The following is a 22,216-nucleotide window of genomic DNA, read 5'->3' on the forward strand; positions in this document are numbered from 1 at the left end:
TAAAAGTTAAGATGTAATTATATGTTCTTTATATATGTACGTATATATCTATATATAGTATATATATATATATATATATATATATATATATATATATATATAATATCTAAGTATATATGTACATACATACATACAAAATACATACATACATACAACATACATACATACATACGTATATATATATATGATATATTATATATAGATACTAGATATATATATATATAAAGCAGGTACAACTCCATACAAAATATAGGCAACAAACACTGTATGGTCTACACACAGAAATATCACACTATGATAGACTACCTTCACACGCAGAAGACGAAAAAAAAATAAAATAGAATAAAAAAAAATTTAAAACTAAACAAAAGCAAAAAAAAAGAAGAGAGAAAAAAAGCCAATAATGAAACACCCTCACCAGGGACCTCATTGCGGTAGGTAGATCTTGAAAGGAAGGAATTCGGGAGCTGCTTTGTGAAGTGTTTCACGCCTCACGCCCTTTTATACCGAGAGACACGCCCCTCTACTCTACTATACTCCACCCACATCGTCAGGGCCTTCTCTCGAAAGGAAAAAAAAGCTGGGTTGGAAAAAGGGAAATATTTTTGCAATATATATTCTGCTGTTTCATGTTTTCATTGCCTTTATTACTTTCGCTATGTGTTTGTATGTGTGTGTGTGTGTGTGTAATTGTTTTTGTCCTTGTGGTTATAACTGTACTACTGTGATGTGTTGGATGCCTTGTGATGATACACACACACACACACAACACACACACACATGTATATATATATATATATATATATATATATATATATATATATATTCCTGACCTAGAATAACCTCACGTACTGGAGTATTTAGGCTCCAACTTCTCTTATGACCTGTGTGGGTCAACTGGTGGCGGCCTGACCTGTCACTTGCGAAACCGGGATTTGATCCTGAAGTAAGTCAGACATTTAATACATACTTATATATATATATATATATATATATATATACATATATATATATATATATATGTGTGTATGTATGTTTATATATGTATGTATATATATATATAATATATATATATATATATATATATATATATATATATATATATATATATTAAATGAGACGAGCATCATGGATACTGTAACAAGCACTAGGAATAAAATGAAGAGGGGAAGTAATAAGTAATAATAACAATAATAATAATAATAATAATAATAATAATAATAAGCAGGAAGCAGACCCTCTCGGATACATGTCTTATTAAAACGAATGGCAGAGTTAACTGAATTTATCTCGTTAAGAATTTTCTCTATTTTTCTGATAATTCGACTCTCAAAGGAATTGGCCTATATTCATGGTGTTATTCTGGTATTTTGAATGTCAAGGTCTGGTATTATCATTATTAAAATATATAGAATATAAATATTTTATTCTGGTTATACTTTAATATATATCCGGAGACTACAATGGGATTGTAGATGGTGATCTCCGCTACTAACGGCTTCATAGCGGAGATCATCATCTACACTCCCGTTGTAGTCTCCGGATAATTAAAATACAAACAGAATAGAATATTTATATTTCATATATTTTAGTATTGATAATACCATACCTTGAAATTCAAACTACCCGAATAACACCATGAATATGGGCCAATTACTTATGAGAGACGAATTATCAGAAAATAGAGAAAATCCTTTATAAGATGAACTCAGTTAACTGCCATTCTTTTTAATAATAATAATAATAATAATAATAATAATAATAATAATAATAATAATAATAATAATATATCACTGAACGCAAATAGAAATAATAGTCACATGACGGAGTTGAAACTATCAATAAAGAATGAATCAGAAAAACACTGTTACGTATATCATCTAATTTTTCATTATTACCGGAAATAACAATAATTTTCGGCGCATCAGATTACGAATTGACGCTGCGCATTGACTGCACTGCGCATGCGTCCAAATTTCCCTTTCATGGTCATTATACAAGGACTCCTTCTTAATGTTTAACTAAATCGACGCATTGCGGCTGTTAAATTTGTTATATTAACCTCGCAGGGATCAATTTTAACGGTTGATAAAATCGTCTTGGTTAAATTGTAGAGGATAATGTTACTTTTTCATGGAATTAACATCTTGATGACATATAAGATTGTTAAATTTATGATTTTAACCTTGCAGGAATTAATGTTGATAGTTAATCAAATCATTTTGTTAAGTTGTAGCTTATAATGTTAAGTTTCCATTGAAGTAACATCCTGATGTCTTATAAGACTGCAACACCTGATTATCTGCATTTTATTTTTATATTAATCTTTATTATATTTGGCGATTTATAAATTACATAATATATTGTAAATTTCCAAATAAAATAAAGGTGAACAAAAAATAGAATACAAATAATTAAACCTTGCAGTTACATACAACATTAACGTGTCAATGCCGACGAAAAATTAACATATGTATTACATAATATATGAAATTATTTCAATCTGCAGAGAATAATAAATATCTATTTGAACCATGGGGCCGGTGGGATGAAAATTCCGAAGCCTGGCATTTTATGCCTGATGCCTACAAGACCATTGCAGGATCTATATCTGTTAAGACCATTGCAGGATCTATATCTGTTATGAAGGTAACCCACTTTTTTTTGCTTTAATTATTTTTTTATAGTTAAAATATGTAAGTTAATATTTATGATTTTGTATAGTATACGTATATACAAGGACACATTCTAGTTTTATAGACACACACACACACACACACACACACACACACACATATATATATATATATATATATATATATATATATATAATAATATTGATAATAGTAATAATTGTGTAACTAGACCATTTTATCTGGAATACATAGTATATGATTGAAAGGACCTTCAAGGTTGAAATGAACGAATCCATACATTATATATATATATATATATATATATATATATATATATATATATGTAATGGATTCGTTCATTTCAACCTTGAAGGTCCTTTCAATCATATACTATGTATTCCATATAAAATTATTTACTTACACAATTATTATTATTATTATTATTGTTATTATTATTATTATTATTATTGTTATTATTATTATTATTATTATTATTATTATTATTATTATTATTATTATTATTATTATTATTATTATTTTATTATTATTATTAAGAAGGTGAATCCTATGCATATGAAACAAGCCCACCACAGGGGATACTGACGTGAAATTCAAGCATACAAAGAATATTAAGGTGTTCATTAGAAAGTCACAATAATTCAATACAACTATTGTTAGTCAAAAAGGATTACTATCAACAAGAGACTTTTATTTCCAAACTCAATTCTAAGCTTTGCGAAATAAAACAAAAAAACGAATACCTAAGAAAACATGAGTTTATCTTTCCTCGTCTAAAAACTGATTTTACTGATTTTGTTGATGACAAAATGTCAGAAATTCTTAACTTTGAAATTGATTTTTGATCGTGTGGAGAGAGAGAGAGAGAGAGAGAGAGAGAGAGAGAGAGAGAGAGAGAGAGAGAGCAGTTTTAAATACCTAATTGGGGTGGGTTAATTGTCTTAAAATTGGTTTCAGATTACGCTTCTTCGGGAAGATTACAGAATTACAGCAAAACAAATTAAAAATGAAATGCTTGTAATTTTTTTTTATCGTGATGTGACGTCATTTCCTTGTGCTCATCATTTATAATTGTTCGTGGATTGAATACGGATGATTGAGTGCTTGCATTAAAATCATTAAAGACGATTAAAAAAATCTTGTATAATTTGCTAAAAACGACCCTGTAATAAAACAAAGAGCTGGGTTTAGTTTCTAAGTTTTCCATTATATATAATATGCAAACAAACTGATATTGCAGAAGTTCAAGCTTTTAATATTTTCAGTATCTGAGACATATTTTATCTCTCTCTCTCTCTCTCTCTCTCTCTCTCTCTCTCTCTCTCTCTCTCTCTCTCTCTCTCGCTTGCTCTTTTTACTACGAACAAAAGTCATATGAAAAGCGATAAGCTAAATCTTTCTCTCTCTCTTTACAAAAAGCAAAAGTCATATGAAAAGTGATAAAGTAATTTTTCTCTCTTCTCTCTCTCTCTCTCTCTCTCTCTACGAAAAGCAAAAGTCATATGAAAAATGATAAACTAATTTCTCTGTCTCTCTCTCTGTCTGTCTGTCTGTCTCTCTCTCTCTCTTTTTACGAAAAGCAAAAGTCATATGAAAAATGATATACTAATTTCTCTCTCTCTCTCTCTCTCTCTCTCTCTCTCTCTCTCTCTCTCTCTCTCTTGACACGCCCACCTCCGCAGGGTTTACCTTGCTCGCGCCGTCGTGCCCTTCGGAGCCCCACCGGGCCTTTTCCCTCGCCTCCCAGTGACGCCCTTCGGAAAAAACAATGAAGTTCCTGCGCTTTCTCTTCTAATTAGTTCCGTCTTCTTGAATTGCTTGGAAATGATCGAAGCTTCGAACATTGTGTTTCAATTTTGTGTTTCGAAATGATCGAAGCTTCGAACACTGTTTCAATTTCGTGTTACTGCGTATGTGTGTCCCGTGAGCTCTGCTTTGGAAAGCTATTCTCGTATATTAGATTGAATTTCTGCTAAAAGTTTGAATTTTGATGAATATTTAAGAAACTTTGTCGGTAAAAGAGAGAGAGAGAGAGAGAGAGAGAGAGAGAGAGAGAGAGAGAGAGAGAGAGAGAGAGAGAGAGATTAGCTTTTATAATTTCAAGGGTACGCATCAAGAATGAAATAATTAATCTATAATACTCTCTCTCTCTCTCTCTCTCTCTCTCTCTCTCTCTCTCTCTCTGGGAATGATGATCAAATAAAAGGGTTCCAAACTTATAGATCAGATAGAAAAAATAGGAATCAAGGGGGAACCGCAATATATGGGAAAGACAAAAAACGAGGAAAAATATATGAGAAATATAGTAACTCAGAATGTGAACTAATAGCGGTAGAATTTGAATCTGAAAAATTGATGAACATATAATATATAGACTCCTAATACTAAAGAGTTTGACTTAATAATTGAAAATTGGATGATATATGTAGAAATCACAAGGAAACCTGGACTATTTCTCCTATCTGGTGACTTCAACTTTCCTTTCGTAGAATGGAAAGAACGAATAGGAGACTGTGGTTGTACTTATACATATAAAAAAGAGAGTAATAGTAGTGCAGAAGATAAGAGGCAATTTGAAAAGCTATTAGATATGCTACTAGAATACAACATTCAACAAATAAATCACCTGCCAACAAGAAAGGAAAATACTTTAGACCTAGTATTTGTGAACGAGATGAATTATGTTAAAGAAATAATAGTTTATAATGCGAGTATTTCAGATCATAATGTCATAGATAACAGTTCATTCCAAAGCAAGTGAAAATAGAGATAAGCAAGAAATGAAAAAGTGGGAAGAATATGGAAAATACAACTTCTACAGTAAAAATATAAAATGGTCAGAAATTAATGAAGAATTAAACAAAGATTGGGATAACATTTTCGTAAGTGATGACATAAGGGTAAATACGGAGATATTATATAAAATATTGGAGAAAATGTGGATAAATATATACCGAAGAAGAAAAGTAAACATCATTCATGCATACCAAGAGACAGAAGGATCTTGTTCCAGAAAATCAGAAAGTGGAAAAAGGTCTTGCAAAAGAAAAAAAATGCATGGAAAGTTATAGAACTAAAAAGTAAGATAGAAAATGCAGAACAAAAGATTATACAATCAAAAGAAAATGAAAAACGGGACTTGGAAGAAAAAACCCTATTAAATATCAAGCAAAACCCCAAACTATTATACTCATATGCGAAGAAGATGAATAAAAGAAGAATAGAAATAGGCCCTCTGAGAATTGAAGGGAGATTAACGAATGAAAAAAAGGAAATTGGCAACATACTGGCAGAACGATATAAGAGAGAATTCACCCCTAGAATAGATAATGAAGATAATGATATAGAAGTAAGGGACGAAAATAGTGAATATTTAGCTGACATAGAAATTAATGAAAGCTTGATATTGTGCAGGCAATTAATGAAATTAAAAATGGAGCTGCTGCAGGGCCGGATGGAGTCCCTGCTATTTTGTTAAAGAAAGTAGTTCATTCTATCGCAAAGCCACTTGCAATATTATTAAGACAAAGTGTAGATACAGGCAAGATTATGATGAGCAACAAAATTAGCATATATCCACCCCTACTTTCAAAAGTGGATCAAGACTAGAGGCAAGTAATTATAGGCCTGTGAGAGTCTAACATCACATATTATGAAAGTGTATGAAAGGGTAATGAAGAAAAATATTATGAAACATTTAATAAAAAATAATTTGTTTAATATAGGACAACACGGTTTCGTACCCGGAAAAAGTACACAAACCCAACTGTTAGTCCACCGTGAGAACATATTCAAAAATATGAAAAGCGGAAATGAAACAGATGTGGTTTATCTAGACTTTGCAAAAGCTTTTGACAAAGTAGACCATAATATATTAGCAAAGAAAATTAGAAAACACAATATCGTAGATAAAGTAGGAAGATGGTTAAAAGAATTTTTACACAACAGAAAACAGATAGTTATTGCAAACGATGAGAAATCGGATGAAACCAAGGTAATATCCGGTGTGCCACAAGGTACGGTGCTAGCTGCAATATTGTTTGTTTTATTATGATGAAGACATAGACAGTAATGTTAAGGATTCGGTAGTGAGTAGTTTCGCTGATGACACAAGAATAAGTAGAGAAATTACTTTGTGATGAAGATAGGAACGCTCTACAAAGAGACCTTAACAAAGTATATGATTGGGCAGAGGTAAATAGGATGGTATTTAACTCTGATAAATTTGAATCAATAAATTATGGAGACAGAGAAGGAAAGCTATATGCATATAGGGGACCTAATAATGAGACAATCACAAATAAGGAAGCAGTTAAAGACCTTGGTGTGATGATGAATAGGAACATGTTATGCAATGATCAAATAGCCATTCTGTTGGCAAAATGTAAAGCAAAAATGGGAATGTTGTTACGGCACTTCAAAACAAGAAAAGCTGAACACATGATTATGCTTTATAAAACATATGTTCGTAGTCCACTTGAATATTGCAATATGATATGGTACCCACACTATCAAAAGGATATTGCACAAATAGAGAGTGTACAAAGGTCCTTTACAGCTAGAATAGAAGAAGTTAAGGACCTAGACTACTGGGAAAGACTACAATCCTTAAAATTATATAGTCTAGAAACAAAGGAGAAGAGAACGCTACATGATAATTCAAGCATGGAAACAGATAGAAGGAATAACAGAAAATATCATGGAACTAAAAATATCAGAAAGAGCAAGCAGAGGTAGATTAATAGTGCCCAAAACTATACCAGGAAAAATAAGGAAAGCACACAGAACATTAATCCACTACGCACCAGCATCGATAATGCAGCGTCTATTCAATGCGTTGCCAGCTCATCTGAGGAATATATCAGGAGTGAGCGTAGATGTGTTTAAGAATAAGCTCGACAAATATCTAAACTGCATCCCAGACCATCCAAGATTGGAAGATGCAAAATATACCGGAAGATGTACTAGCAACTCTCTGGTAGACATTAGAGGCGCCTCACACTGAGGGACCTGGGGCAACCCGAACGAACTGTAAGGTAAGGTCTGTAAGGTCTCTCTCTCGTGTCCTAAATTAACACGAAGAGAGAGAGAGAGAGAGAGAGAGAGAGAGAGAGAGAGAGAGAGAGAGAGAGAGAGAGAGATAAATTTTGAGGTGAGGAATAAGTATTCATTCAGGATGCCTCGACGAGGTAATAGACATCTCACAAGGGGAGAAACTTAGATAAACAAAAAGTTATATTTAGTTGTTGTCTTGTATCCTAGGGTCTTTAAAGGTTTCAAAGATAAAAGGATTAAAAAAAAGAGGGCATGAGAAACCATCAACCTCAGAAGCAGAGAAATATCCACAATCTTCAAATAAAAGATATTCGAATTAGCTGTGAGACGTCAATGAAATATTTGAGAGCTTAAAAACGAATGAAAACTCAGATATGCCAAGCATACAACTTATGCAGTAATTAGGGACAGTTTATTTGCTCCAAATGAAATAACTAAAAGGCAGAAAAATGGTTCTGCAAAACTTGCAGAGCTACTAGGACCGAAATAATTTATGTCGATAATGTTATGTGGGATAGAGGCTTTTCTTTATTTAGTAAGATTAGTTTTGTTGAAGAAGAGGAAGATGTATATATATATATATATTATATATATATATATATATATATATATATATGTATATATATATATTATTATATATATATATATTATTATATATATATATATATATATCACTTGTAATGTGCAATTGCGTGGTGGTGAAGGTGAGTTCAGTGAAAGCCTTAGGCCACTGTCGAAGCCTAAGACCGGAATGTATGAATATACGAATAAATTCCTACATTCTGGACGACTTTGTGTTTTTTTTTAAGTCTTTGTGCTGCTCTTATGTGTAACCCGTTTTCAAGAATAATTCATTGTGATTTTATTTGACCATGTATATATATATTATATATATATATATATATATATATATATATATATATATCTATATATACATATATGTATATATATAATATATATATATATATATATATATATATATATATATATATAATATATATACCAAAATAATACATATATAAATATATACATATATATACCATATATTAATATATATATATATATATATATAAATTAACATATATATATTTATATATATATATACATATAATAATATATACATATATATATATAGACATATATAATATATATATATATAAATACTATATATATATATATACATATATATATATATATATATATATTATATATATATACTTACATATAAATAAAATATGTTCGTATGTGAGTGCTTTCATAAATGCATGTGTATTAACAAACTAAGTTGCACATGGAAACCGTATTATAGAAGCTTTTCAAGTCTTCAATGTGAAGTAATTCATGCTGAGAACAATTTTACTAAATAGGATCTAATGCTATTAAACTTTCAATTCTTTCTGATGCTACCGAGAGATCAAATAATGACGCTAAATAATATTACATAGCTTACTATGTACATATCAATCATAGCCATTTCTTCGGATTGTTTACCTCTCTCATCGTCCGTAGGCGAGAGTTACATACAGATTGTATTTAATGATTCAGTTACGTACAAAATTGTGGTTAACGTGACAGGTGCGTAGCGTAAAATTGTTTGCTGGGTAAATATAGGGTCTCTTGACATACTAGTTACGATGTACTTTTATATCAGCTCGAATTCTCTCTCTCTCTCTCTCTCTCTCGCTCTCTCTCTCTCTCTCTCTCTCTCTCTGTATATATATATATATATATATATTATATATATATATATATATATATATATATATATATATATAGATAGATAGATAGATAGATAGATAGATAGATAGATATATATATATTTTTTTTATGAGATTCTGTGTGTACTGTTGATTGGACTTGCGAACATATGATTTCTACACTCACACATACACAAACGCGCAAGCGCATTCATACTGCTTGCGTATGTGTATGGTTATGTAACTGTTTGTTCGCGTTTTATTCTTTTGCTTTATCTGATTGACGGTTCTGTGAAAAGTCTTATCAAAGAAAATTCCCACCAATCATTCACGTACACATATAAAAGTTTAATATTAAACCATAATATCAAGCTGTAATCTTTCACGCACGGTTTGCTTATGACCATTTATGGTCCATTTTCTGTTTTGTGAGTCTGGAAGCCTTCTGGAGAATCTGAGTACTCGAAGGCTGCCTGGAATTCTCCCAGAAACCTCATTCACACTCCAATTGGTATGTGGATACGCTCCAACAGTATCCAAAATTATTCAACGATTGTTGTTTCGTGTGGGCAAGTTCTCTCTCTCTCTCTCTCTCTCTCTCTCTCTCTCTCCTCTCTCGTCTCTTCTCGTCTCTCTCTCTAATATAATATATATTATATATTTATATTATATATATATATATATGTATATATATCTATATATACATATAGATATATATATATATATATATATATATATATATATATTATATATATATCCATACATATAGATCTAAATTGAGAGGGAGAGAGAAAGAGAGAGAGAGGGAATAAACGGTTTTTCCCCCAAGATGTTTCGGCGTCTAAACGCATCGGCTTTCCCAAGTTATTGCATCACTAATAATAAGACACTTCATGTATTTTTATTAAGAATAATATAAGGATACTAATGAAGATTTCCTGTTTATGGATGCTCGAAGATTTTATTAGTAATTCACGAGAATTAGTACCATAGTTAACTTCCAGAAACGAACCAAATTTGGAATATCAGCGTATTACGTTCTGTAAGTATTCATTTTTCCTTAAAATTTCAGCTTAAACTGTCAGTTTTAAGAAAGACTTCAGTCGTATAACAGCGATGAGAGTATGAATTGGAATTAAAGAAGAAGAATAGAGAATAATCTTTCTTTATTTTCTCGTGATTGCCAAGTATCCAGGTATATTTGTAATTCACAAAGCAAATTTCTTTGAAAAAAATGAAGGCCACATTGGTGTTTCTTTTGGTTGAATATATTGTTAGTATTCAAATATGCTTTTCAGAAGGTAAGTCTAGGTGATTTTCTTCTTCAGTATTTAGAACTGTATTTATTCACAAATCAATGACAGATTAACTAAGGAATATTCAGCGAACAAATGTCACCTAATTTAAGAGATCTGAAAATAGTCAGTAATTCTGGATCCTGGTGACAGCCATCTTTGTTGACCCTTGACAGAAATCTCAGTGATATTTATCGTCTGGACTTGCAGCTGCAGCAGCAGCAGCAGCTTGCTTCTCGAAGGCTCTGAAGAACTGGGCCTTGGCAGCTGCTACTTCGGGAGTGTCTCCAACAACACCACGAAGGGCGGCTCCATGGTGGGCACCGCCATAGTGACCTGTGGAGGGAAGGTGCTGAGAGCCGAATTGATGCTCTGGTCTGTACTGACCACCTCCGTGAATGGCAGGATTGTATGCACCGGTGTTGTAGTCTCCTGGGTTGTAGGCTCCGGTGTCATGGCCCCCAGTGTTGTAGTAGGCCCCTGGTTTAGGGGCATAACCTCCAGAATGGTTATCATCAGGGGCAGCTGCTGCCAGGGCCGCCTGCTGGTTATAGAGACTGAAAAACTGAGCCTTGGCAGCAGCTACGGCTGGAGTGTCAGCGCCTGGGACGTGGGATATGCCGCCATACCCAAGACCTCCGCGATTAGGGGCATGATGGAACCCTCCTCCCTCTCCTCCTCCTCCTCCTCCTCCTCCAGAGACCAGGGCGAGCTGCTTTTCGTAGGCGGCTGCAAAAGCAGCATTAGCTGCTGCTAGGGCTCGAGTGTCAAGAGGGCCCGAAGCATGGTTGTCGTTGTAGGCCTGGAGGGCGTTCGCTGCGCATGCGCCGATCACTGCTAAGACAATCTGTACAGAGGACAAAGGGATTGAGATTCAGTTTACGAAGTTTCAATGGGTCATCTTACTAAGTAAAATAATCTTACAGAGAGAGAGAGAGAGAGAGAGAGAGAGAGAGAGAGAGAGAGAGAGAGTTAAGATAAGGTATAGCCCCCATTTCTCTGCCATTACCAAGGACCTCATGATACCTCTGGTGGACCAAAGGTAGATCGGACTATACTGAGATGGCTAAGGCTTTACTACCGGTCTTTTTATACTGTACTTTCCTGCCTTGTGTACCGTTACGGTACGTATCATTACGTGACAATCAAAGGTCGTAAGTAGTAGCTCTCAATAGCAGAGCTTGAATAGCCTTAAAAAGGCTGATCGGATGAACTGAGAAACAATACTGAAATATTCTTTTGATTACTCACCTTCCGGAGTACACGCCCTCTCTCTCTCTCTCTCTCCTCCTCTCTCTCTCTCTCTCTGTATATCTATCTGTGTCTCTCCCTCTGTCTCTCTCTGTCTCTCTCTCAGTCTCTCACTCTGTCTCTGTCTCTCTCTCTCTAGCTGTCTGTGCCTGTCTCTCTAACAGCTTCTTTCTCCTAAGCCGCCGTTCTCTCTCTCTCTAATGTCCCTCTGTCTCTCTCTCAGTCTCACTCTGTCTCTCTCACAGTGTCTCTCTCTACCTGTCTGTTTCTCCTACGCCGCCGTCTCTCTCTCTCTCTCTCTCTCTCTCTCTCTCTCTCTCTCTCTCTCTGTCCAAGGCAATCCTGCGGTATATGCTGGCGTTTAAGGAGACGTGACAGGCAGCTATCCAGCTTCAAGCTTAATTGTTTTTCTGGGAGGAACAATCGGATTACGAAGCCAAAAACACACTTGCGTTTTGAAGACTACGTGCTTTTCGTTTATTGAATTAGAAGCATTTTTTTTCCTTAATGGTTTAATGATAATTTTGATTATCTGGTACATTTCGCGATGTGACGGTAAAATACTAATTTTTTTATGTTCACTGAAAAATTTGAAAGAAAGAAGATATTCATAAGTGATTTCAGTAATATATCTTGCAAAATAAGGTTTAAAGAGGATATTAACTTACATTTTATACATATATGAATTTTTCACACCTCACCAAGATTCATATAATACATGCATTAAGCTACAAATGTCCTTTGATATCCAATTCGCTCTACATCGAAATTAATATATTTTCATATATGTGAACGGTAGGGGAATTTTTTAGTATATAATAATTTCGTCATCTCGTGGATTCGAATCAGTGCACAGAAGAGAAATCAGGACTTCAGTGACGTCTTTACCGACTCGGCCAACAAGTGAAGTCGGTAAAGAGACCGCTGAAGTCCTGATTTCTCCTCTGTCTGTGCGCTGGTTCGAATCCACGGGAGGACGAAATTATGATCAACTAAAAAAAAAATTCTCCTTCGGCTAACATACGTACGTGAAAATATATCAATTCCGAGGTAGAGTGAATTGGATATTAAAGGACATTTGTAGCTTAATGCATACACACATATATGTATATATATGTATATATACATATACATACATAAAATCAAAGCACCACAGACACAAATGGGGAAAACTCTCTTCGGTTTCCAGAAAACCTCATGTCACTTTTCCGGGAACGAGTATCGAGTAGCAACTTTCACAAGGACTTGACACCAGCGCTTCAAAATTCCGTTTCAGCCGAAACCCAGGAATTTCCGATTCATTTATTAATTTGGTGAATTTATTTATTTATTTTTATTTTCTTATACTAGATCTCTTCCTTCTGTATTGCCTATTACCTTCTGTTACTTCTTATAAGTGAACTCCATAATATTTTTTGGAAGCTTGAATTTCAAGTCAGTGACCCCTGTGGTGGGCTTGTTCCATATGAATAAGGTTCATGTTCTGAATAATAATAATAATAATAATAATAATAATAATAATAATAATAATAATAATAATAATAATAATAATAATAATAATAAATTATTTCCTGTTACTTCTTTCAAATGAAACCAAAAAGTGTCGTGTCATGATTGGAACCGTTTAAGCCAAATTTGTGACATTTTAAGCGTCTTCGATTAATGTGTCTAATGACGGATGTCGAAATTATCGTCGCAAATAGCTCTCTAGTCATGGTGTGAGTCACTATTTTCTTTTTTTTTATCCTTCGTTTTAAATGACGTAGTTAATTCAACCTGCTGTTAACCTGTTACCTGGGGTATAAATTTTTCTTCCTGTATAGTATGTATGCGTGCATGTTTATATATATATATATATATATATATATATATATATATATATAATATATATATATATATATATATATATATATATATATATATATATATACATATATATATATCATATATATATATATATTATATATATTATATATATATATATATATATATATATATATATATATATATATATATATATATATATATATATATATATATATATTACTAGATCTAACGTAAGAATGAAAACAAGTTATTTAATAAGGAGAAGAACCTATATAAATATGTTAAACGAACGTTATGCTAAAACTTACGGAAGAGAGAGAGAGAGAGAGAGAGAGAGAGAGAGAAGAGAGAGAGAGAGAAGAAACGTATGAGCTTACATACATCATGGAAAAAAATACAATAAACACATCGAAACACATCTGATTTATGTACGTTCGTTATTGGAGCCGCTATTAAAAAAAAAAAAAAAAACTTAAAAGATTGTAGTTTTTTTTTCTTTATCAAGTTGTTATATAACAGCCCGACGCCATTGTTATAACCCTCCCGACCTTGGACACTATATCATAACTTCCTGTGATATATCGGTTTCAGAGTCCTCATATCACCTAATGACTTCTTTTTTTATAATACTTTAGGAAATGGAGAGTAATTTCATTTTGCCTGTTGGATAATTATATTAAATGAGCTTCATGGCGCGCGCTACGCTGTACTGGAAACCGGCGCTGCCCACCATGTCTCCCTAACCTCATGATTCCCTACATAACCCACCGTACCCAGGGTCGGACAAACAGGTTTGCAGGGGGAGGGTGGATGTGTCATGTCTACCCTGCCCTCCCGATTCCCTACCTTCCCCGCCCCCACCCGGGGTTTAGGACCTGTGGGAAAATGAGGGTTGGTGAAGAAAGCAGGAGCGGATAAAAAAATACAAAGAATTAACATTTTCTCAAGATTTGGTGACCTTGTTATTGACAGTCAAGTTTTAAACTTTATAAATGTTAAAATCAGTCAACTATCCAATATAATCTCTTTAGATGTGTGAATATATCCGCCATTTGCTATTTGCAGGAACATTGGCGCACTGAAAACATTGGAAAAATTCCGACTTTCATCATTCATGGACTTGGAAAACTTATATTCACAATTCAGTATTGTTTACAAGTCTACAGACTATGAGATAATTAGATGGTAAACACAACTATTAATAAACAACATCAATGAGAAACAACATCAATAAGCTTTTAAGAATTTGTAAATAAACCATAATCATATCCACAAGAGAACTGATTGAATAATAACGACCAGTAAACAGAAAACATTCAGTGTATTTTGAATGCGTACGGTACACCCTATACATTCTACAGGAACACCTGTATACTGTTGGACCTTATAGGAACACCTGTGACAAAATACAGACGACTGGGCTTGGCCTATATAAGTCTTTACTGCCTCTGAAAGTATCGAAGGTTGTCGGTAAGCATTGGCGCTATGTGGAACCATCTTATTCTTTTGGCCGTGTTGGCCACTGCCCAGGGTAATGATATATCTAGTTCTGAATCAGTGGATAGTTTCTGGTTCCTCAGCTCTCACTTAGCAAACGAATTATTCACTATACATAGGTAACAGGCACACTTCACTGCTCGAGTCAGGTGGAGAGCTGCTATGAGTTTAACTTTATAAGTTTTACTTAATGGCTTTTCTCTTCCGAATTGTTAGTCCATTATTAAAACTGACACGGAATTAGTTTCTTACCTACTGTCTTAATCGTCTTTAGTTTCAGTTTTCTTTTAAGATTTCACAAATATGTTAATTATAATCATTGAACATTACCCCCTTTTTCAATAAAAACTCCAAAAAGTGAAGGTGACCTCACTAAACTTATTTATTTTCTTTTTTAATGAATATCAACACACAATTTCTATTTTATTTAAGCTCCCACCCTTCAACTTTTCTTGTTACTGAGGTAGTTTCATGTTATTGCTTCACAAAAATTACTCACTTTCAAGGTTAGTCTTATGTATTCCCATACCCAATTTTCTATTGTTAGGGTATTTCAGGTTTTCTTAAAGTTACGTCCTAATCTTTTGTTTTCAGTAAAGTTTCACAGAAGATAGATCTGTAATTGTTGTGGGTAATTACCTTTTCCTGCAGTGTTGGGTAAAAGTTCTTCGCTGCCTGTAGCCTGCGGGTTTTCTGTTGGTTTGTATTTCTGTTTGTCTGTAATATATCTCATGGGTGTATATACAAGAAGGTAGAATCGACTAGCTTTATGCACATGCAGGATGAGGATATGAATCCTTATTCTATTTTGAATGATCTTAATCTCAAGTTATTAAGAGATATTTTCTTTTATCTTAGTCTAAGTTACCAAACTTTCCCCTTTGAAAATGGTTGTGGTACCAAATGACGGTACCTTTCAGCTTTTCAGCGTACACTTTTGGGATAGGGCTTAAGTACGACAAGTGTATGTGTGTGTGTGTGGCACCTCTAAGAGTAGCCCACTAAATATCATTTTCTTTGATACCATATTACGTTATCAAAGAAAACAATATTTAGTGGGTTACTGCTTAAATTCTCTTGGACACTACGTTAATTTCCCTCTCTGGTAGAGATTTAATATTTCTAGCTCTCTTAAAACGAATTTGTCAAAAAATAGCCTCATAACAATTATAGTCATTACATCATTGTCATCTAAGTTAAGTGAAATGCTTTTGATTTTGCAAATGAAAGAGTTAAAAGTTGAATATTAATTTGTAAAATCAGCAATACATGTTCCTGGCTCAATACGAATGGCAAAATACGAATTGCTTATTGTCAAGTCTCATAAACGAAAAATAACCATCGAGAAAGCAGAATGCACTGGAGAACTAGTATCTCCACCTTCAAATAGGGGTCATACTGTTCTGAGATAGCCGCTGTGCCAACAGGATATGACACTTCAGTGCCACTCGTCCAGCAGTGCCAACATCCTCTTTCTGTTGGAGTTTCGTGGATGGCGCACTTTCCCGTTCTCGTCTCGTTTGGTTCCTTCAAGTTCAGAGGTCCACATCAGCCTTCTAATTCCCTTTAAAACTTTACCACAAGGTAGCCATCTGATATTAAGCTCACTTAGAAGAGGTTCACTGCCAGTGAGCCTTCGTTTCATTTTCTGTAAAACTATTGAATGATCTTCCTTGGGGGTAAACAGATCAATGCGCTTATGTTTTCTTGGTAATCCATTATTTACTTATTATTAAATGGATTCTTCTTGTTATCTGTATTTATTTTTGCCTCTGTTTCTTGTATCAAAATGTTTGTTGCTATATTGAAATATTAACTAATATCAAAGTTTTCCTTTGGTTAACCATTTCAGGCGAAGACTGCGTGTGGGACAAAGATGAAGACTATCCCCAAAAACCTCCACTTATAATGGATGCCTCCTTCAGAATACTACTGCCAGTAATGGAAGAAGGCAAAAGAATTGTCAGGTGAGCATTACTAATGTCAATAACACTGCTCCTGAATTATATCTGATAATTGTATTTGACTTTATATGAAATTTATACAACACACTATACTTGATTCAGAGTACCCAAAAACGGTGCAATTACCCTGGCGTGTCCTGGTAGCAATATAGCTGGACTTGGGAAGGAAGTTGTGCAAGCAAAGTGCTCCGGTGGTCAGGATATTAGAGTCAACAAAAAGGTAAGGCCTTGTAGATTCCAATCTTGTTGGTCCCATGAAGTCACAACCCAGGGTCTTTTCGTACCCTTAGTCCCAGTAAATAAAACTGAACTAACATAACTTACCCTAACCTAACCTAACCTTTACAAGCATATGTTCAGAACCATTAGTAACTATGAATAAAACAGAAATAACCCAACTTTTCTTAGCCTGACCTACTCTGGTCTGGGTATTAAAGTGGACAAAAAGGTAAGGCCTTGTGGATTCCAGTCTTGTTGGTCCTGTAAAGTTACCCAGGGTCTTTTCGTACCCCTAGTCCCAGTAAATATAACTGAACTAACATAACTTAAGTTACCCTAACCTAACCTAAGCTAAGCTAACCCAACCTATACTAGCATATGTTCAGAACCCTTGGTAACTGTGAATAAAACATAACTAACCTAACTTTACTTCCCCTAACCTAATCTGGCTTACCCTGACCTAACTAGCATAAGTTCAGAACCATTAGTAACTGTGAATAAAACTGAAATAACCAAACTTTTCTTACCCTGACCTACTTTGGCTTAACCTAATCTAACCTAGCCTAACGGACATAAGTTCGTAACCCTGGTAATGGTGGGTAAAACTTAACTAACCTGACTTTACTTACCCTAACCTTACCCTGAATTGCTAGGGCAGAAATTATTTACTCCCACACCTCTATTGTAAAATGTTCTATCTTCTGTCCCTAAAATCTGCAAGTAGCTGTAAGGTCTAATAATATTAACCAATTCAGCCAACGAAAAATTTAATCTCTATTAGTTTGCTTCTTAATTCTATAAGTTTTATTACAAACTGAGTATAAATGTCTGAAGCCGATATTGTACCCTACGGTGATGACTGAGCAGTACGGACAGCCGACCGTGACTAGCTGCAACTATATCAGTTAGGGATATTTACCATCAGCTCACAACCCCCCCTTCAAAAAAGAGGACTATAGTTGAGATTTTCTATGTTTGGCCTCCTGCAGCATTTGGCTCTAAAGGATCTCACCTGCACCAAGAAGGCAAAGGAATCGATCAAGAAAGACGCTGGAAAATGTGGAGAAGGAGGGACGGGTGTCTTGGAGATCATTGGGTTCGAAATCGCCAACTTTAATCGCTTCTACAAAGTGGTGGGTTCTTTTGTTCTTCCAATACTACATTGACGGAAGATTTATTTACTTAATTTTGATTGGCAAATGTCGCTCTTTCATTCTGATACTCTGAATGTAGGTTCGAATCCTGGTCAGAATTACTTCATATTTCTTGAATTTAGATTTAAGGCTTTGTAGTGACAAGCGCATCCAAAAAGTGTGAAGATACCTGACATTAATCAACAAATCAAGGAGTTTAATTACGCAACTGATCTTATAGATTGACATTTGCTACGATGAGCGCCTGGAAACCAACCTCTATTCCAAGCATATCCTTCATGGGAGGAGCATCGCTGCGAAGGATGTCGACCCCAAGCGCCCTCCTTTCAAGGCGGCTAAAGGATTCTTTAACATCTCAATAAGCAAATCCTATTCGGTGAAGGAGCAAAAACGCCTCATGGAGGATATTCTAGATAGTAATGTTAGTGGATTACGATTGTCCTTCTAGCCATCGACCTAACTGTTTAACAAATTCTGAAGAGTATTTGCCATAAAAAATATTATCTTACACTGATGTCTTTAAAAAAGAAATTTATATTTGCCCTTGCCTCTGTAGTTACAGCAGAAATATCGAGTTACTAGTACTGAAACATTGGAATCGTACAAGCAAATCTAAAGATGTTAAGGTTTTAGCCTAAAAAATTAATAGACTGTCTGGTAATGGCTGAATGTATAATGGCTCACTTGAATCACATTATGTATAAATGGAATACTTAATCCAAAGGACCTGGCAAACACCGTCATCGACTACCACAAGCAATACTACTTTGCAAAGGGCCACATGGCCCCGGATGCCGATTTCGTAACAGAGGCAGAACAAGATGCCACGTACTACTACATTAATGCCGTCCCTCAGTGGCAAGCATTCAACAATGGCAACTGGAAGGTAAGCATCAACCTCCTCAAGAGCTGACCTTCATCAGTGGTAGGTAGTGAATAAGATTCAGTAATCTTAGCACAAACCTAATGCTATAGAAACCAAGAAGTTTAACTATACTCAGCGGCAGCCCTCTAGTGATGGTGACAGGTTGGTAAGTTTCAGTCAACTTAGTGACAGGTCTTCAATATTGGCAAGTGGAAAGGAAGGCCCACAATCCTTGATGGGATCTCCTCAGCTATGGAAACTGGAAAGCAAGCAGTTTTGTCCTCGGTGGCCACCTGGCAATATATTCCAGTCTACGTGGTGGCAGGCCAATAAGAGCATCAACTATAAAGTAAGTCCTACTACCTTGTTTAGTGTCACACCTTTAACAATGACGACTGGATGGTAAGCCCAAATACAATGAGCACTAATTTGTCAATAATGATAACAGGGAAATATCTCCTCAGTTGATTTCCTGGAAATAGGACAATGAAATTATTGCAAGCACTGTTCAGATGCCCATGTTGAAAATCTTCACCACCCATTTCTTTGGCATCTTGAGAGTAAAGCCATCCTGACAACTCATTTCCAAGATCCTCAGTCATCTGTCTTGGCAGTATCTTGAGTTCGCGACGAGGGACTTGGCGAGCCAACTTGGCGCAGATCTTACGATTTACAGCGGAAGTTGGGGAACTCTGGAGTTGGACGATGTTAACGGCAACCCCGTTGAGGTTTACTTAGGCCTCTCCTCGAAGGAAAAAGTTGTGCCGGCGCCAGCTCTCACCTGGAAGGTAAGCTTCCGCCATACTGAGTCCCTCATAGACTAGAATCAGCCTAACGCAAGTGGAGTGCTTGCAGCCGGTTGATGCCATTTACTAGTTCATGAATTAATTCTGTTCTTCCCCAGAACGGGATGACCATACGTGGATGAAAGAAAGCATAGGAGAAAATGTCAAATAAATGATACTTATATAAAGATAATCCTGTATTACATGCACGCGTATTTGAACATTAAGCTAAAACAGAAAGGCATCTGGAGTGCGGCCTCGATTCTTGTTAAATTAAAAAGCAGTTACAATTTGGTGACGTGATTTGCAATGATAAATGGCAATCAGAAATTACTGAGACGAAAGAAGTGGAATTTTTATGCTCATCTGCAAATACGTTTCTGCCAGTGTCTCATATTACAGATCGAGTGTTGATTCATGTATAGGGATAGTTTTAGGTATGCAAAGTTTAGTACACTGGAAAAGTGTAAAACATTTTAGTATACCATTCCGACCACTTGCAAGTTTCCGTTTTCTAAACAGAGGACAGAAGGTCTGACAGGAGAAGAACTGTTTGGTCTGTCTAGGAAGGTGTGTGGGATCAGACATTTTTTATAACTCCTATGACCTTCCACCCTCACAGGGATATTTGGTTGCCAGTTCCACTGACCTTTACAACTAAAAAAACTGAAAAAAAAAATTAGAGTACGCCTAGAGGCACCGAGTAAAATTCGGTTTTAGGTTTCTTCTGGCTTTGAGGTTGACACAATGACTTTTGGGCCTCATTATAACCGATTACCAGTTGCATCAAACAACTAGGTGTTATATGAATGTTCACTAAATCCCTGTTTATTTGTTTACACTTTTTGAAGGCAGGGTTTTCAACTCTACCCTTAACACTCTTTAGTGCGCTGTTCGGGTAGATATGACGAAAGTCACCGCTCTGCCAAAAATATTTGTAACTGTGGCTATATGCTTTTAACTCAAAAAACGTGAGAATGAAATTTGGATGTAACCTGAACTAATGGTGAGCTGGATTCATCAAAATGACTGAAAAAACTCATAGGAAGTTAATGATAGTTTACCGAGGCTTTACTTAAACTAAGCTTTTGCTCAAAGCCACCTTGAATAACGAACAAGATGTTTAGCCAAAACCCTTATCAATAAAATCCCTATCAACTCCATTTCTCTTGCAAGGTCATTCACGAAGAAGCCACCAACAGGGCCATTGCCATCGTGGGCATCAACAACCCTCACCTGACATCCATCCCTGCCCTGCTCTGCAAGGACATCTGCCCAGATGTCTCTTGGATCACCTTCAACGTCGCTGACCTGGGTCACGGGTATACTTACTGCTGCTCGGTCAGTGACCTGAGGAACGCCATACCTCACGTTCCCGACCTTGGCCCTGTTTGTTTACTAGACAGCAAGAATTCTTCTTCTGCCGGATGTTGCTGAAAGGGGACGTCTGAGGACCGATAATTTCTTTCCATGGTTGTCAGATGTTTTTCTGGTATTTTCATGATTCCTGTCAAGTTTTGTTTCTATGACATCTCTTTTCAACTTCCTCTTTCTCTCGCTTATTGCACGTGTGGGTATTCTGTTTTGTGAGGGTTCTTGGGCTTATAATAATAATAATAATAATAATAATAATAATAATAATAATAATAATAATAATAATAATAATAATAATAATAATAATAATAATAATAATAAAAGCATAAGGAATTGCATGAAGATTGCAACCCGCAGCAGGACTGTTGTATAAAATTTTCAAAGGCAGCAGACTTTGCAGTTACTATAATTATTTTTTGTCAAGAAATCAATTTATTTATCAAGGAAAAAAATTGTCAAGGTTTTCATTTCTCTGTCAAGATTTTAGTTTCTTTGTCATGAAACACTTCTTTGTCCAGAAAATAATTTCTTTGTCAAGAAATAAATTTCTTTGTTAATAAATTAATTGCAAGTTTTGTT

At 34.9% G+C, this 22,216-nt stretch overlaps 3 protein-coding genes across 3 annotated transcripts in view; 1 reads left to right on the plus strand and 2 right to left on the minus strand.

Annotated features, from left to right (window-relative positions):
- LOC135200417 (cuticle protein CP1499-like) overlaps window positions 1–471 on the minus strand; it is a 1,452-nt gene extending 981 nt beyond the window's left edge. Inside the window, exon 1 of the mRNA XM_064229047.1 lies at window positions 419–471. Within this exon, the coding sequence (XP_064085117.1) occupies window positions 419–430 (12 nt within the window). The 5' untranslated portion in view covers window positions 431–471. The remainder of the gene's footprint in view (window positions 1–418) is intronic.
- Window positions 472–10,572: 10,101 nt separating this feature from the next.
- Window positions 10,573–11,748, minus strand: LOC135199874 (spidroin-2-like). The gene is made up of 2 exons (XM_064228009.1): window positions 11,711–11,748; window positions 10,573–11,548 (listed from the first exon to the last, which is right to left on the minus strand). Exons 1-2 carry the CDS (start codon window positions 11,720–11,722, stop codon window positions 10,883–10,885), a joined length of 678 nt encoding a protein of 225 aa, XP_064084079.1. The 5' UTR covers window positions 11,723–11,748; the 3' UTR covers window positions 10,573–10,882.
- Window positions 11,749–15,264: 3,516 nt separating this feature from the next.
- On the plus strand, window positions 15,265–21,700 carry LOC135199729 (uncharacterized). Its single transcript, XM_064227883.1, has 8 exons — window positions 15,265–15,310; window positions 17,129–17,243; window positions 17,343–17,460; window positions 18,449–18,592; window positions 18,834–19,034; window positions 19,338–19,499; window positions 20,093–20,266; window positions 21,440–21,700. Exons 1-8 carry the CDS (start codon window positions 15,265–15,267, stop codon window positions 21,698–21,700), a joined length of 1,221 nt encoding a protein of 406 aa, XP_064083953.1.
- Window positions 21,701–22,216: the final 516 nt, after the last annotated feature.

Source organism: Macrobrachium nipponense, chromosome 26 (genome assembly GCF_015104395.2).
Source record: "Macrobrachium nipponense isolate FS-2020 chromosome 26, ASM1510439v2, whole genome shotgun sequence".
NCBI classification, from domain to species: domain Eukaryota; kingdom Metazoa; phylum Arthropoda; class Malacostraca; order Decapoda; family Palaemonidae; genus Macrobrachium; species Macrobrachium nipponense.